This window comes from Aythya ferina (genome assembly GCF_964211825.1).
Source record: "Aythya ferina genome assembly, chromosome: 30".
NCBI lineage: Eukaryota > Metazoa > Chordata > Aves > Anseriformes > Anatidae > Aythya > Aythya ferina.
This window is the reverse complement of record NC_140327.1, coordinates 2,233,736-2,250,644: the sequence shown is the minus strand read 5'-3', so window position 1 is coordinate 2,250,644 and position 16,909 is coordinate 2,233,736. Positions and strand designations below refer to the sequence as shown.

At 64.1% G+C, this 16,909-nt stretch overlaps 1 protein-coding gene across 1 annotated transcript; it reads left to right on the top strand.

Annotated features, from left to right (window-relative positions):
• Positions 1-166: 166 nt before the first annotated feature.
• On the top strand, positions 167-16,282 carry VARS2 (valyl-tRNA synthetase 2, mitochondrial). Its single transcript, XM_084501271.1, has 24 exons — positions 167-228; positions 1,300-1,397; positions 2,410-2,491; positions 2,590-2,709; positions 2,789-2,900; positions 4,198-4,286; positions 4,964-5,054; positions 5,853-5,983; positions 6,850-6,953; positions 7,041-7,122; positions 7,207-7,283; positions 8,368-8,573; positions 9,842-9,912; positions 10,003-10,128; positions 10,235-10,339; positions 11,162-11,230; positions 11,360-11,438; positions 11,516-11,643; positions 11,724-11,876; positions 13,431-13,631; positions 13,724-13,835; positions 14,879-15,075; positions 15,842-15,973; positions 16,161-16,282. Exons 1-24 carry the CDS (start codon positions 169-171, stop codon positions 16,263-16,265), a joined length of 2,730 nt encoding a protein of 909 aa, XP_084357397.1. The 5' UTR covers positions 167-168; the 3' UTR covers positions 16,266-16,282.
• The last annotated feature ends 627 nt before the right edge of the window (positions 16,283-16,909 follow it).

The window sequence follows — 16,909 nt, the reverse complement described above, 5'->3', positions numbered from 1 at the left end:
GGGGGGTGAATGGAGGAGCTTGAGGGGTGGTTTTGGGGTTTTTGGGGGGGTTTGGGGTTTTTTGGGGGGGTTGGGATTTTGGGGGGGGGGTGGGGTTTGGGGGGGTTGGATTTTTGGGGTGTTTTTTGGGGTTTTTGGTATTTTAAGGCCCCATGGTGCAGGCGCCGCATGCAGGGCTGGGCCGTGCTCTGGCTGCCCGGCACCGACCACGCCGGCATCGCCACCCAGGTCAGCCCCAAATGTCCCCAAATTGTCCCCAAAATGTCCCCAATGTCCCCCATGAATGTCCCCAAGGCCCCCAATGGCCCCAAATGCCCCCCCAATCCCCCCCCCGATGTCCCCAACGTCCCCAAATGTCCCCAAGCCCCCCCCCAGTGCCCCCCAAATGTCCCTGATGTCCCCCCAAATGTCCCCAACGTCCCTCCCCAATGTCCCCCCAATGTCCCCAAGTGTCCCCAGTGCCCCCCCAGTGTCCCCAATGTCCCCAGTGCCCCCCCCAAATGTCCCCAAGTGCCCCCAACACCCCTCCGATGTCCCCAATATCCCCCCAAACGTCCCCAACGCCCCTCCTCAAGACCCCCCCAATGTCCCCAAGTGTCCCCAGTGCCCCCCCAGTGTCCCCAAGCCCCCCCTGATGTCCCCAATGCCCCTCCAATGTCCCTAAGTGTCCCCAATGCCCCCCAAATGTCCCCAATGCCCCTCCCCAATGTCCCCCAGCCCCCTCCCAAGTGTCCCCAATGTCCCCCCAAAATGTCCCCAAGGCCTCCCCGATGTCCCCAAGCCCCCCCCGATGTCCACAACGTCCCCAAATGTCCCCAAGGCCCCCCCCAGTGCCCCCCAAATGTCCCTGATATCCCCCCAAATGTCCCCAAGGCCCCCCCAAATGTCCCCAAGGCCCCTCCCCAAACCCCCCCCAATGTCCCCAAGTGTCCCCAGTGCCCCCCCAGTGTCCCCAATGTCCCCAGTGCCCCCCCAAAATGTCCCCAAGTGCCCCCAACACTCCTCCGATGTCCCCAATGCCCCCCCAAATGTCCCCAATGCCCCTCCCCAAACCCCCCCCAATGTCCCCAAGTGTCCCCAGTGCCCCCCCAGTGTCCCCAATGTCCCCAGCACCCCCCCAAAATGTCCCCAAGTGCCCCCAACACCCCTCCGATGTCCCCAATACCCCCCCAAATGTCCCCAACGCCCCTCCCAATGCCCCCCAAATGTCCCCAATGTCCCTCCCCAATGTCCCCAAGTGTCCCCAGCCCCCCCCCAGTGTCCCCAAATGTCCCCAAGCCCCCCCCCCGATGTCCCCAGGCGGCGGTGGAGCGCTGGCTGTGGCAGCAGCGGGGGCTGCGGCGCCAGGAGCTGAGCAGGGCCCAGTTCCTGACCGAGCTCTGGGCATGGAAGGAGCGGTGAGGGGGGGGCACGGAGGGGTTGGGGACATCGGGGGGGGGCTTGGGGACATCGTGGGGGGGGTTGGGGACACCGGGAGGGGGCTGGGGAGGGGCATTGGGGACGTTTGGGGGGCAGCGGGAGGGTGTTGGGGGCACTTGGGGGCATCGGGGGGGGGCTTGGGGACATCGGGGGGGGCTTGGGGACACTGGGGGGGGTTGGGGACATTGGGGGGGGCATTGGGGACATCGGGGGGGGGCTTGGGGACATCGTGGGGGGGGTTGGGGACACCGGGAGGGGGCTGGGGAGGGACATTGGGGACATTTGGGGGGGCATTGGGGACATTTGGGGGCATTGGGAGGGGCGTTGGGGACACTGGGGGGGGCTTGGGGACATCGGGGGGGGTTGGGGGCATCGTGGGGGGGTTGGGGAGGGACATTGGGGACATTTGGGGGGGCGTTGGGGACATCGGGGGGGGGTTGGGGACACTTTGGGGACACAAAGAGGGGACCTGAGAAAGGTTTTGGGGACCCCCCAGAGAGGTGGCACCTTGGGGACCCCCCCCATGGGGAAAGTGACCTCGGGGGAGGGGAGGTGACACTTTGGGGACCCCCCCGGGAGGGAGGTGACACTTTGGGGACGCCCTGGGTGGGGGAGGTGACACTTTGGGGACACTTTGGGGACACTTTGGGGCTGTGCCACATGGGGAAGCGCCACCTTGGGGACCCCTTAATTGGGGAAGTGACCCCTTGGGGACCCCCCCATGGGGAAAATGACCTCGGGGGGGGGGAGGTGACACTTTGGAGACCCCCCCCGGGGGGGAGGTGACACTTTGGGGACACTTTGGGGACACTTTGGGGCCGTGCCACGCGGGGAGGCGCCCCCTTAATAGGGGAAGCGCCCCCCTTAGGGGACAGGTGACCCCTTGGAGCCCCCCCCACGGGGAAAGTGACCTCGGGGGGGTGGAGGTGACACTTTGGGGACCCCCCCGGGACAGGGGGGGAGGTGACATCAGTGTCCCCAACCCCACAGCCACGGCGGTGCCATCCTGCAGCAGCTGCGTGCGCTGGGGGCCTCGCTGGACTGGAGCCGCTGCGCCTTCACCATGGACCCCGTAAGCGCCCCGAAATTGTCCCTTTTTGTCCCCGGATTGCCCCTTTTTGTCCCCAGACCGTCCCTTCTTGTCCCCAAACTGTCCCTTTTTGTCCCCAGGGCTTTTCCCGGGCGGTGACCGAGGCTTTTGTGAGGCTCCACGGGGCCGGTTTGGTGCGGCGCGCCCGGCGCTTGGTCAACTGGTCGTGCGCCCTGCGCTCCGCCCTGGCCGACGTGGAGGTGAGTTTTGTCCCCAAATTGTCCCCAAATTGTCCCCAAATTGTCCCCGAGGGTCCTGACATGGTTTTGGGGTCTTCAGGTTGAGCCTCGGGTGCTCGCGGGCCCCACGGTGCTGAGCGGCCCCGGCTGGCCCCGAGCTGTCACCTTCGGGGTCCTGGTGCGCTTCGCCTACCCCGTGGAGGGGGACGATGGTGAGGGGGGGTCCCCGATGTCCCCTGGGGGTCCCCAATGTCACCTGGGGGTCACCTCGGGGTCCCCAATGTCACCTCGGGGTCCCCTGGGTGTTCCTTGTGCCCTTTGGGGTCACTTTGGGGTCCCTTTGGGGTCTCCTTGGGGTTCCAGTTCCATGCGTGTGTCCCTTTAGGGTCCCCAATGTCCCCTGGATGTCCCCTGGATGTCCCCTGGGGGTCCCCAATGTCACCTGGGGTCACCTCGGGGTCCCCAATGTCACCTCGGGGTCCCCTGGGGGTCCCTTGTGCACTTTGGGGTCCCTTCGAGGTCCCTCTGGGGTCACTTTGGGGTCCCTTTGGGGTCCCCTTGGGGTTCCAGCTCCATGCGTGTGGCCCTTTAGGGTCCCCAATGTCACCTGGGGGTCCCCAATGTCACCTGGGGTCCCCTCGGGGTCCCCAATGTCACCTGGGGTCACCTCGGGGTCCCCAATGTCCCCTCGGGGTCCCCTGGGTGTCCCTTGTGTCCTTTGGGGTCCCTTCGAGGTCACTTTGGGGTCTTTTGGGGTCCCCTTGGGGTTCCAGCTCCATGCGTGTGGCCCTTTAGGGTCCCCAATGTCCCCTGGATGTCCCCTGGGGGTCCCCAATGTCACCTGGGGTCACCTCGGGGTCCCCAATGTCCCCTCGGGGTCCCCTGGGTGTCCCTTGTGCACTTTGGGGTTCCTTCGAGGTCACTTTGGGGTCCCTTTGGGGTTTCCTTAGGGTCCCATCTCCATGCGTGTGTCCCTTTAGGGGCCCTGGGGGTCACTTTAGGGTCCCCGATGTCACCTGGGGATCCTTAATGTCACCTGGGGTCACCTCGGGGTCACCTGGGGGTCCCTTGTCCCCTTTTGGGGTCCCTTTGGGGTCTCCAAACGTGCCCCCCATCACCAAAGTGTCCCCAAACCCGTCCGACGTCCCCAAAATGTCCCTGCCCTGTCCCCAAACGCGTCCCCAAAATGTCCCCAAACGCGTCCCCAAAATGTCCCCAAACACATCCCTTGTCCCCAAAATGTGCCCAAAATCTCCCCAAATGTCCCCAAATGTGTCCCTATGTCCCCAGAATGTGTTCCCTGTCCCCAAATGTGTCCCCATGTTCCCAAATGTGTCCCCAAATGTCCCCAAAATGTCCCCAAATGTCCCCAAACATGTCCCCATGTCCCCAAATGTGTCCCCAAAATGTCCCCAAATGTCCCCAAATGCCCCCAAACGTGTCCCCCTGTCCCCAGACGTGTCCCCTGTCCCAAAATGTCCCCAAATGTCCCCAAAATGTCCCCCCCAGAGCTGGAGCTGCCGGTGGCCACCACGCGCCCCGAGACCATGCTGGGGGACGTGGCCGTGGCCGTGCACCCCGGGGACCCCCGCTACCAGGTGGGCGGGGCCTAAAGGGGGCGTGGTCAGAGTGGGCGGGGCCTGAGTGGGCGTGGTTTGAGTGGGCGTGGCCTTATAGGGGGCTGGGAGGGGGCTGGGGTTGCCCCAGGGGGCGGGGTTTTGGGATAAGTGGGCGGGGTTTAGAAGAGAGGCGGGGCTTACAGCAAAGGGGGCGGGGCATAATGGGGTGTGGTCTGTGGGCGGTGTCTAAGTGGGCGTGGCTTATGTGGGCGTGGCCTCAGGGTGGGTCTGGGGGGTGGAGGGGTTGCCCCAGGGGGCGGGGTTTTGGGGCTGTGGGCGGGGCTTAGCGAAGGGGGCGGGGCGTGTAATGAAGGGGCGTGGCCTAAGGGGGTGAGCTCCGTTTGGGGGCGGGGCTTAAGTGGGCGGGGCTTAATTGGGCGGGGCGTTGTGGAGGGGCTGGGGTTGTCCTCAGGGGGCGGGGCTTTGAGGGAAACGGGCGGGGCTTAGAGAAGGGGCGTGGCTTCGAGGTGGCGGGTGTGGCTTCAGGACAGGGGGCGGGGCTTGTGGGGGTGGGGCCTGTGTGGTCTTAAAGGGGCAACGCATGCGGTGGGGCCCGGAGACGCTTAATGTAGTGGGTGGGGTCTCTTGGGGGCGGGGCTTGTTTAAGGGGGCGGGGCTTGGTGGGCGGGGCCTGAGGTGACCACGCCCACTCCCAGCACCTCCATGGGCGCCACGTCCGGCACCCCTTCACCGGGCAGCTGCTGCCCGTGATCACCGACCCCAGCGTGGACCCCGAGCTCGGCACCGGTACTGGGACAAACTGGGACCAGTATGGGGGGGGCTGGGACCAGTATGGGGTCACTGGGACCGGTATGGGGGGCACCGGCACCAGTATGGGGTTGGGGGGGGCACTGGGACCAGTATGGGGGCAGGGGAAGGACCGGGACCAGTATGGGGGCGGAATGGGACCGGTATGGGGGAGCACTGGGACCAGTTTGGGGGGCACTGGGAGCAGTACGGGGGCAGGGGAGGGACTGGGACCAGTATGGGGGGCGCTGGGACCAGTATGGGGGGCACCAGGACCAGTATGGGGCTGAGGCAGGGAACTGGGCCCAGTTCTGGGGGAGCACTGGGACCAGTATAGGATGGGGTGTCAGGGCTGGATGGGACTGGGACCAGTTCTGGGGGAAGACTGGGACCAGTATGGGTGAAGGACTGGGACCAGTACAGGGTCAGAGAGTGGATGGGACTGGGATTGGGACCAGTATGGATGGAGAACTGGGACCAGTATGGGATCCGGGGGGGGGGCGAACGGGACTGGAACCAGTATGGTGGAGAGCTGCGAACGCAACTGGGACCAGTTTAGCAGAACAACTGGGCCCAGTTCCTCACCACCCCCCCCCCAGACCCCTCCCAGTCCAATCCCAGTTTACCCAGTCCCCCTTAAACCCCCCCCCGGTTAAACCAACACCTCACGCCCCCCCCCCCCACCGACCACCCCCAGTTTGTGGGGGGGCACTGGTGGCACTGGGAGGCTACTGGTGGTACTGGGAGGGGCTACTGGTGATACTGGGAGGGGTCGTGACCCCCCCCCGGTGTCCCCAGGGGCGGTGAAGGTGACACCGGGCCACAGCCACCCCGACCTGGCGCTGGCGCGCGCCCACCGCCTGCCCCCCCCCCGCGGGGTCATCGGGGACGATGGCACCATGAGACCCCCGGGGGGGGGGTGGCTGCAGGTAGGGGACCCCCCCCCCCGTGTCACCTCCTGTCCCCAAAGGGTCCCCAAGGGGTCCCCTCGTGGTCCTTGGGGTCCCCTGGGGTCTCCTCGTGGCCCCCCCCGTGGCGCTTGGGGTCCCCCTTGGTGGCCCTTGGGTCCCCCCCCATGTCCCCTGGGGTCCCCCCCCATGTCCCCTCCTGTCCCCTGGGGTCCCCCTGGGGTCCCTTCAGTGTCCCCTGGGGTCCCCTCGTGTCCCCCCCGTGTCCCCTGGGGTCCCCTCCTGTTCCCCCCGTGTCCCCTGATGTCCCCTAGGGTCCCCTCCTGTCCCCTTGGGGTCCCCCCATGGCCCCTCATGTCCCCCCCATGTCCCCTGGGGTCCCCTTGGTGTCCCCCTGGTGTCCCCTCATGTCCCCCCATGTCCCCCCTGTGTCCCCTCGTGTCCCCCCTCCTGTCCCCTTGGTGTCCCCCTGTGTCCCCCCATGACCCCTGGGGTCCCCCTCGGTGTCCCCTGTGTCCCCCCATGTCCCCTCCTGTCCCCCCCACGTCCCCTCGGTGTCCCCCCATGTCCCCCCATGCCCCCTCTTGTCCCCTGGGGTCCCCTTGGGGTCCCCCCCATGTCCCTTAGGGTCCCCTCCTGTCCCCTTGGGGTCCCCTCGTGTCCCCCCATGACCCCTGGGGTCCCCTCCTGACCCCTTGGTGTCCCCTGAGGTCCCCCCGTGTCCCCTCCTGTCCCCCCCATATCCCCTTGGGGTCCCCTCCTGTCCCTTGGGGTCCCCTTGGTGTCCCCCCCATGCCCCCTCCTGTCCCCCCCACGTCCCCTCGGTGTCCCCACACCCCCCCCAACGTCCCCAAAACGTCCCCAAAACGTCCCCAAAATGTCCCCAGGGCGCCCACCGCTTCGACGCCCGCGACCGCCTGGTGGGGGCTCTGGCCATGCGGGGCCTGTTCCGGGGCTGCCAGGACCACCCCATGACCCTCCCCCTCTGCAGGTACCCCCCAAAAAAACCCCAAAAGCCCCCCCCCGACGTCCCCGACCCCTTTTTGGGGACACTGAGGCCACCTCGATGTCCCCACAGCCGCTCGGGGGACGTGGTGGAGCTCCTGCTCAAGAGCCAGTGGTTCCTGCGGTGCCGGGAGATGGCGCAGCGAGCCCGCGAGGTGACGGCGGATTTTTGGGGTGAAAAACCCCAAAAACGGGTCCGGAACGCCGCCGTAACGGTCCCGGTGTCCCCTCCCCACCAGGCGGTGACGTCGGGGCGCCTGCGGCTCGTCCCCAAATTCCACGAGAAGAATTGGAAGACCTGGATGGACAACGCGGGGTGAGGGGGGGCCCTAAAGCCCCGCAAGTGACCCTAAATCCTCTCAAGTGACCCCAAATCTCCTGGGGGGACCCTAAAGCCCATGGGGGGTCCCCAAATCCCCCTGGATGCCCCCAAATCCACCTGGGGGGGTCCCTGAATCCCCCCTGCGTGTCCCCAGATTCCCCCAAGTGACCCCAAATCCTCTCCTGGGGGGGCCCTAAATCCCCATGGGTGATCCTAAATCCCCTCAAGTGACCCTAAAGCCCCCCTGGGGGGCCCTAAAGATCTCTGGGGGGTCCCCAAATTTCTTTGGGGGTCCCCAAATCCACCTGGGGGGGTCCCTAAATCCCCCCAGGTGCCCCCAAATCACCCCAAATGTCCCCTAATCCGCCTGGGGGGGTCCCCAAATCCCCCCAGATGCCCCCAAACCCCCCCAAATCCCCCCGGGGCGTCCCTAAATCACCCCAAATGCCCCCAAATCCCCCCGGGGGGGTCCCCAAATCCCCCTGGGTGCCCCTAAATCCTTCTGGGTGCCCCCAAAATCCCCCTGGGTGCCCCCAAATCCCCCCGGGGGGGTCCCCAAATCCCCCCAGGTGCCCCCAAACCCCCCCAAATCCCCCCGGGGGGGTTCCCAAATCCCTCTGGGTGCCCCCAAATCCTCCTGGGGGGGTCCCCAAATCCCCCTGGGTGCCCCTAAATCCCCCTGGGTGTCCCCAAAATCCCCCTGGGTGTCCCCAAATCCCCCTGGGTGCCCCCAAAATCCCCCTGGGTGCCCCCAAATCTCCCAAAATCCCCCCGGGGGGGTCCCCAAATCCCCCAAAATCCCCCCGGGGTGGTCCCCAAATCACCCCAAATGCCCCCAAATCGCTCTGGGGGGGTCCCCAAATCCCCCCGGGTGCCCCTAAATCCCCCTGGGTGTCCCCAAATCCCCCTGGGGGGTCCCCAAAATCCCCCCGGGTACCCCCAAATACCCCAAAATCCTCCTGGGGGGGTACCCAAATCCCCCCAGGTGCCCCCAAACCCCCCCAAATCCCTCCGGGGGGGTCCCCAAATCCCCCCCGGGTGCCCCCAAACCCCCCCAAACCTCCCCAAATTTCGGCAGGGACTGGTGCCTGTCGCGGCAGCTCTGGTGGGGCCACCAAGTGCCGGCGTACCGGGTGGGGGCTCCCCCCCCCGAAAACGAGGACCCCCCCGAAAACGAGGACCCCCCCGGGGGGCTCTGGGTCGTGGGGCGCAGCGAGGACGAAGCCCGCGCCGCCGCCGCCCGCGCCTGCCGCTGCCCCCCTGCCGACATCCAGCTCCACCAAGGTGAAGCCCCCCCCCCAAAAAATGACCCCCCCAGCACCCCAAAAGGACCCCCAGCATCCCAATTCCCCCCCCACCTCCCCAAAAGTGCCCCCCAGGATCCCAATTTCTGCTCACTGGGCTCTAAAAGTGCCCCCCCAGCACCCCAAAAGTGCCCCCCAACACCCTAATTTCCCCCCCACCTCCCCAAAATGACCCCCCCAGCACCCCAAAAGGACCCCCAGTACCCCAATTCCCCCCCAGCACCCCAAAAGTGCCCCCCAGCATCCCAATTCCCCCCCCCAGCACCCCCATTTACCCCCCCAGGATCCTAATTTCTGCTCGCAGGGCTCCAAAAGTGCCCCCCAGCACCCTAATTTCCCCCCCACCTCCCCAAAATGACCCCCCCAGCCCCCCAATTCCCCCCCCTGCACCCCAAAACCCCCCCCCAACCCCCCCAACCCCCCAAACCCCCCCCCTTAACTCCTCTATACCCCCCCTCGTCGTCCTCCAACCTCCTTGGGGACCCCCCAAACCTTTTGAGGACCCCCCCCCAATATTTTTTCTCCCCCCCCACCCCCCCAATCCCCCCCCCAACACCCCCAAACCCCCCCCCCAACCCCCCCCAGCCCCCCAAAACCCCCCCATAACCCCCCCAACCACCCCGTCCTCGTCCTCCAACCTCCTTGGGGCCCCCCCCAAACCTTTTGAGGACCCCCCCCCAATATTTTTTCTCCCCCCCCACCCCCCCAAACCCCCCCCCAACCCCCCCCAGCCCCCCAAACCCCCCCCCTAACCCCTCTATACACCCCCTCCTCATCCTCCAACCTCCTTGGGGACCCCCCCAAACCTTTTGAGGACCCCCCCCAAATATTTTTTCATGCCCCCCACCCCCCCAATCCCCCCCCAACACCCCCAAAACCCCCCCCCAACCCCCCAAAACCCCCCCATAACCCCTCTATACACCCCCCAGCCCCCCAAAACCCCCCCCATAACCCCCCCAAACACCCCCTCCTCGTCCTCCAACCTCCTTGGGGCCCCCCCCAAACCTTTTGACGACCCCCCCCCAATATTTTTTCTCCCCCCCCACCCTCCCAATCCCCCCCCAACACCCCCAAAACCCCCCCCAACCCCCCAAAAACCCCCCATAACCCCTCTATACACCCCCCAGCCCCCCAAAACCCCCCCCTAACCCCCCCAAACACCCCCTCCTCGTCCTCCAACCTCCTTGGGGCCCCCCCCAAACCTTTTGAGGACCCCCCCCAAATATTTTTTCATGCCCCCCCCCCCAGACCCCGACGTCCTGGACACTTGGTTCTCCTCCGCCCTCTTCCCCTTCGCCGCCCTGGGCTGGCCGGACGAGGTGAGCGCCGATTTTTGGGGGGGTGTAGGGGGGTCACGCCACCCCCCCCACCCCCAAAATTTATCGCCCACCCCCGTGGGCCCCCCCCAGACCCCCGACCTGCGGCGTTTTTACCCCACGAGCCTGCTGGAGACGGGCAGTGACCTCCTCTTCTTTTGGGTCGCCCGCATGGTCATGCTGGGCCAGGAGCTAACGGGGCGCCTCCCCTTCTCCCAGGTACCTTTTTGGGGTCCCCCCCCCAATTTTTGGGGTCCCCCCTGACCTTTTGGGGTCCCCCCAGGCCTTTTGGGGTCCCCCCCGTTGTTATTTCCCCCCCCCAAAGGTGCTGCTGCACTCGCTGGTGCGCGACGCCCAAGGGCGCAAGATGAGCAAGTCGCTGGGGAACGTCATCGACCCCCGGGACGTCATCGCCGGTGCTTCCCTTCAGGTAGGTCCTACAATAACAACAAAGGGTCGGCCCGGGAGACCCTACAATAACAATCTTCTCCCTTGGGAGACCCTACAAAAACAGTAAGTTTTCGTTTTGGAGACCCTACGATAACAAATAATTGTGTTTTCTTGGGAAAACCCTACAAAAACAAAGGATTTCTCTCTGTCTTTGTTGTTGTAGGGTCTCCCAAAAACATTAAAAAGTTGTTTGTTATTGTAGGGTTTCCTAGTTCTTTTACCTTCTTTAGAGGTCCTACAATAACAAGCATTTTTTTTGCTTTTTGGGAGACCCTGCAATAACAAACAACTCTTTACCGTCTTCGTTTGTTATTGTAGGGTCTCCCAAAGGCAGAAAGGATTTGTTTGTTATTGTAGGGTCTCCCAATTCTTTTCCCTTCTTAAGAGATCCTACAATAACAAGCAGTTCTTCTGGCTTTTTGGGAGACCCTACAATAACAAATAGCTCTTCTCCGTGTTTCGGCAGACCCTACAATAACAAACATTTTCTGTTGTTATTGTAGGGTCTCCCAGAGGCAGAAAGGAATCGTTTGTTGTTGTAGGGTCTCCCAGTCCCTTTTCCTTCCTTAGGACACCCTACAATAACAAGTAGTTATTTTTTCTTCCTTTTTGGGAGACCCTGCAATAACAAAGAGTTCTTTTTTGTCTCTTTTTGGGAGACCCTACAATAACAAACAACCCTTTACCGTCTTCATTTGTTATCGTAGGGTCTCCCAAAGGCAGAAAGGAACCGTTTGTTATTGTAGGGCCTCCCAAACACGGCAAAGCTTTGTTTGTTATTGTAGGGTCTCCTGTCTTGCAGGAGCTGCAGGAGAAGCTCCAGCGCAGCAACCTCGACCCCCACGAGCTCGCGGTGGCCTCCGAGGGCCAGGTGGGACCTGAGACCCCCCAAAACCTTTTTATGACCCCCCCCAAAACCTTTTTATGACCCCCAAAAACCTTTTTGTGACCCCCCCAAACCTTTTTGTGACCCCCCAAACCTTTTTGTGTCCCCCCCCAGCGGCGCCAATTCCCCCACGGCATCCCCGAATGCGGCACGGACGCGCTCCGCATGGCTCTGTGCTCCCACAACGCCCACGGTGAGGTCCGGGGGGGGCACCCCAGGGTGGGGAGCACCCCAAAAACACCCCCCCCGCTAAAAAAAACACCCCCCAAGGTGACGACATCCGCCTGGACGTGGCCACGGTGCTGAGCTACCGCCACTTCTGCAACAAGGTCTGGAACGCCGTCAAGTTCGTCCTGGCCGCGCTGGGGCCCGATTTCGTCCCCCAACCCCCCGAGGAGGTAATAAAAAGATGGGGGGGCACCCTAAAGACCCCCAGGGCGCCATCACGAGGGGCCTTCCTCCTCCTCTTCCTCACTAGGTGGCGCCGCGGGGGCCGATGGAGCGGTGGGTGCTGAGCCGGCTGGCGCGGGCGGCGGGCGAGTACGGGCGGCGCATGGAGGCCTTGGAGGCCCACGGGGCCTTGGCCGCCGCCCACCACTTTTGGCTGCGCTCCTTCTGCGACGTCTACCTGGTGGGTGGGCTGTCCGTCCGTCCGTCCGTCCGTCTGTCCGTCCGTCCGCCCGTCCCGGGGTTGTCTGTCTGGCCCTTTGCGCCTCTGAAGGCGTTGGGTTGAGCGGCGCGGCGTTGAGCGCGGCCGTCTGTCCGTCCCGCCCAACTCCTCGTAGATCTTTCAACGTTGAACCCAACACATCTTGACCTCGTTGACCGTGTCCGTCTGTCCCTCCTTCCCAACACCTTGTAGCTCTTTGAACCCAACCCATTTCCATTTTGTTGACCATGTCCGTCTGTCCGTCCCACCCAATTTGTTGTAGATCTTTGAACGTTGAACCCAACCCATCTTGACCTCGTTGACCATGTCCGTCTGTCCGTCCTTCCCAACTCCTCGTAGATCTTTGAACGTTGAACCCAACCCATTTCCACTTCGTTGACCGTGTCGGTCTGTCCGTCCTTCCCAACTCCTCGTAGCTCTTTGAGTATTGAACCCAACCCATCTTGACCTCGTTGACCATGTCCGTCTGTCTGTCCCGCCCAACTCCCTGTAGATCTTTGAACGTTGAACCCAACCCATTTCCATTTTGTTGACCGTGTCCGTCTGTCTGTCCTTCCCAACTTCTTGTAGATCTTTGAGCATTGAACCCAACCCATTTCCATTTCGTTGACCATGTCCGTCTGTCCGTCCTTCCCAACTCCTTGTAGCTCTTTAAACGTTGGAACCAACCCATCTTGAACTCGTTGACCACGTCCATCTGTCCGTCCCACCCAACTCCTCGTAGTTCTCTGAACCCAACCCCTCTTCACCTCGTTGACCGTGTCTGTCTGTCCATCCCACCCAACTCCTTGTAGCTCTTTGAGCATTGAACCCAACCCATCTTGACCTGGTTGACCCCGTCCGTCTGTCCCGCCCCGCCCCACCCCTTGCGTCACCGCGGGCATCCCGTTGAGCGCGTCCGTCCGTCTGTCCCACCCGACCCCACCTTGCACTGGGTGCTAGTGTCCGTCTGTCCGTCCGCTGGGCTTCCTTCAGCCCTGACGTCAGCCCGGCCTCACCTCGATGAGCGCGTCCGTCTGTCCGTCCGTCCTGCCCAACCTGTTGAGTCTCCTTGAGGCCGAATGACCGCGTCCGTCTGTCCGTCCATCCCACTCATCGTTGACCTTTATCCACCTTGGACCACGTCCATCTGTCCGTCCACCAAAACCTCTCATTTCTCCCCCAAAACCCCTCCCTACCTCCCCAATTTCGGCCTCCACCCCTCCCTCCGGCCTCCCTTTGACCTCCTCCATCCATCTGTCCATCTGTCCGTCCTCTCATCGTTGACCTTCATCCCCCCTTGACCACGTCCATCTGTCCGTCCACCAAAACCTCTTATTTCTCCCCAAAACCCCTCCCTACCTCCCCAATTTCGGCCTCCACCCCTCCCTCCGGCCTCCCTTTGACCTCCGTCCATCTGTCCGTCCACCAAAACCTCTCATTTCTCCCCAAAACCCCCTCCCTACCTCCCCAATTTCGGCCTCCACCCCTCCCTCCGGCCTCCCTTTGACCTCCGTCCGTCTGTCCGTCCCGCAGGAGGCCGCCAAGCCGGCGTTGCGCGGGCCGGGGGAGGCCGCCGAGACCCGCCAGACCCTGCTGAGCTGCGCCGAGCTGGGGCTGCGCCTCCTCGCCCCCTTCGCCCCCTTCTTGGCCGAGGAGCTGTGGCACCGCCTGCCCCGGGCCTCCCCGGCCTCCCCCACCATCAGCCTCGCCCCCTTCCCCGACGCCGCCATGCTGGTGGGTGCCGCGCCGGGTCCTTTGGGTGCTCCCCGCCCTCCTCCTTTCCTCACGCACCCTAATTAATGGTTTTTTTTTGCCCCCTTCCCCAGGCCCACTGGTGCTGCCCCGAGGTGGAGGCCGAGGTGGAGGCCATGCGGGAGGTGGCCAGGGCGGTGAGGGCTCTGCGGGAGACTTTCCGCCTCGGCGCCGCGAGGCCGCACGGTGAGTGCTGCCAGGGCTCAAGATGGCCGCCGGGGAGGGGGACGGGCGGGGGGCGTTGGAGGACGGGGAGGCTGATGGGGTTTGGGGGGAGTGGAGGCCCAAGATGGCCGCTGGGAGTGGAGGTTAGCAAGGCCCAAGATGGCCGACAAGGGTAGAGGTTACAAGGCCCAAGATGGCCAACAAGGGTAGAGGTTAACAAGGCCCAAGATGGCCGACGGAGGCCTCAAGATGGAGGCTGGGGGCTGATGGGAGTGGAGGATGTGTTGAGGCCCAAGATGGCCGACAAGGGTAGAGGTTAACAAGGCCCAAGATGGCTGACATGGGTAGAGGTTAACAAGGCCCAAGATGGCCACCGGGAGCCTCAAGATGGAGGCTGGGGGCTGATGGGAGTGGAGGACGTCGAGGCCCAAAATGGTTGACAGGGGTGTCAAGGCCCAAGATGGCCTCCAGGAGGGGAGGACGTTGAGGCCCAAGATGGCCGCCAGGCCTCAAGATGGAGGCTGGGGGCTGATGGGAGTGGAGGATGCATTGAGGCCCAAGATGGCTGCCAAGAGTAGAGGTTATGGAGGCCCAAGATGGCCGCCGGGCCTCAAGATGGAGGCTGGGGGCCAATGGGAATGGGGGATGTCGAGGCCCAAGATGGCCGCCAGGGCCTCAAGATGGCGGCCGGGCCCATGGGACTACATGTCCCAGCGTGCACTGGGGTGTAAGGGGTGGTCACTAGGGAGGGCCTAAGATGGCGGCGCCCAGTGGAGGCGGCCATGTTGGAGGCGGGGTTATGTCAGGGGAGGAAGGTGGTTGGTGGGGCGGCCATCTTGGAGGCGGGACTTGAAGGTGGTTGGTTGGGTGGCCATCTTGGAGGCGGGGCTATCTTGGGGTAGGAATGTGGTTGGTGGGGCGGCCATCTTGGAGGCGGGGTTATCCTGGGGTAGGAAGGTGGTTGGTTGGGCGGCCATGTTGGAGGTAGGACTATCGTGGGGTAGGAATGTGGTTGGTGGGGTGGCCATCTTGGAGGCGGGGCTATCCCAGCATGCTTTGCGCAGTGGCCGTGCGGTGCCCGGAGGAGATGAGGGCGGCGCTTCAGGAGCTTGGCCCCGCCCTCCAGGCCCTGGCGCAGGCGGGGCCGCTGAAGCTCCTCCCTCAGGGGGCGGAGCCAACGAAGGGGGCGGAGCCAGAGCTGGGGCCCGGTTGGGTGGGGGCCCCGGCCGGCCCCGGCACCCACGTCTACCTCTGCCTGCAGGTGGGCCCCGGGGCATTGTGGGATACTGGGGGACCCCGGGGCATTGTGGGATGCGGGAGGACCCCAGGGGCATTATGGGATGTTAGGGTGACCCCAGGGCATTATGGGATGCGGGAGGACCCCAAAGGAATTGTGGGATGTTGGAGGACCCCTGGGGCATTGTGGGATATTGGGGGACCCTGGGGGTATTATGGGATGTTGGGGTGACCCTGGGGGCATTATGGGATGCTGGAGGCCCCCAGGGGCATTATGGGATGTTGGGGGACATGGGAAGGGAACCCTGGGGCATTATGGGATGCGGGAGGACCCCAAGGGCACTGTGGGTTTTGGGGTGACCCCAGGGATATTATGGGATGTTGGGGTCACCCTGGGGGTATTATGGGATGTGGGAGGACCCCAGGGATATTATGGGATGTGGGAGGACCCCAGGGATATTATGGGATGTTGGGGGACCCCAGGGGTATTATGGGATGCTGGAGGACTCCAAGAGCATTATGGGATGTTGGGCTGACCCCAGGGATATTATGGGATGTTGGGGTCACCCTGGGGTCATTATGGGATGTTGGGGTCACTTTGGGATCATTATGGGATGTTGGGGTGACTCCAGGGCATTATGGGATGCTGGAGGCCCCCAGGGTCATTCTGGGATGTTGGGGTGACGCTGGGGTCATTATGGGATGTTGGGGTCACTTTGGGATCATTATGGGATGTTGGGGTCACCCTGGGGTCATTCTGGGATTTTGGGGTCCCCCCCCTGCCCCCCCAGGGCCTGGTGGAGCCCAGCGCCGAGCGCTCCCGGCTCAGCGCCCGCAGCCGCAGCCTCCAGCGCCGCCTCCAGGCCCTGACCCCTGGGGGGGGGGGGGCCCCCTCCGCCGCCCCCCCCTCGCAGCAGCGCCAGGTACGGCCCTAATTAGCCCTAATTAGCACTAATTACCATCCTTACAGCGAAACCAGGGCGTTTTGCTAACGGGAGGGGCTTCCTTCGCCCTTTATCCTTCTTTGGGGGGGGTCCCTGTGCCCCCCCTCGTTAGCAGTGCCCTAATTAACGCCCCCCCCCCCTCCTTTTTTTGTGTCCCCCCCCCCAGGTTGCCAGCATCCAGGCCGAGCTCGCCCGCCTGGCCCAGGCCCTGCAAGCCCTGGGCCCCCCCGAGGACGCCCCCTCCACCCCCCCCCCAATAAAACCTCATTAAAAAACCCTTTAACGAGCCCCCCGCCTCGTTATTCCCATGGGGGGGGGGCAATGGGAGGGGGGGGCTCAGCTGAGCCCCCCCCCAAATTACTGCCTGGGGAGGGGAGGGGGTGGGGGGGTCCCAAATGTTATTGGGGGGGTCCCAGATATTAGGGGGGGGGTCTCAGATGTTGGGGGGGGGTCTCAGATATTATGGGGGGGGTCCCAGATGTTGGGGGGGGGGCCCAGATGTTGGGGGGGGGGGCCCAGATATATTGGGGGGGGTCTCAGATGTTGGGGGGGGGTCCCAAACACTGAGGGGGGCTTCTAAACATTTGGGGGGGGCAGTTTTTTTGGGGGGGGGGCAGGGGTTTTTGGGGGGGCCCTAAAATGTTTGGGGGGGGGCATGGGGTTTGGGGGGACCCCAGTAGGTTTTGGGGGGGTTCAGGGGGTTTTTGGGGGCCCCAAATGTTTTGGGGGGGCTCAGGATGTTTTTGGGGGGGCAGAGGATTTGGGGGGGTCCCAGATATTTGGGGGGGGGGCAGGGTTTTTTTGGGGTCCCAGGGTTTTTGGGGGGTCCCAGGTGGTTTGGGAGGGGGGCCAGATCCTTGGGGGGGTCTCAGGGATTTTGGGGGGGTCTCAGGGGTTTTGGGGGGGGCCCCGGCA

Coding starts and splice junctions, on each gene's coding strand:
- VARS2 (XM_084501271.1), top strand. CDS start 169: ATGCAGGGCTGGGCCGTGCTCTGGCTGCCCGGCACCGACCACGCCGGC. Junction 11,439..11,515: donor GTGCTCCCACAACGCCCACG/GTGAGGTCCGGG, acceptor ACACCCCCCAAG/GTGACGACATCCGCCTGGAC. Junction 11,644..11,723: donor TCCCCCAACCCCCCGAGGAG/GTAATAAAAAGA, acceptor CTTCCTCACTAG/GTGGCGCCGCGGGGGCCGAT.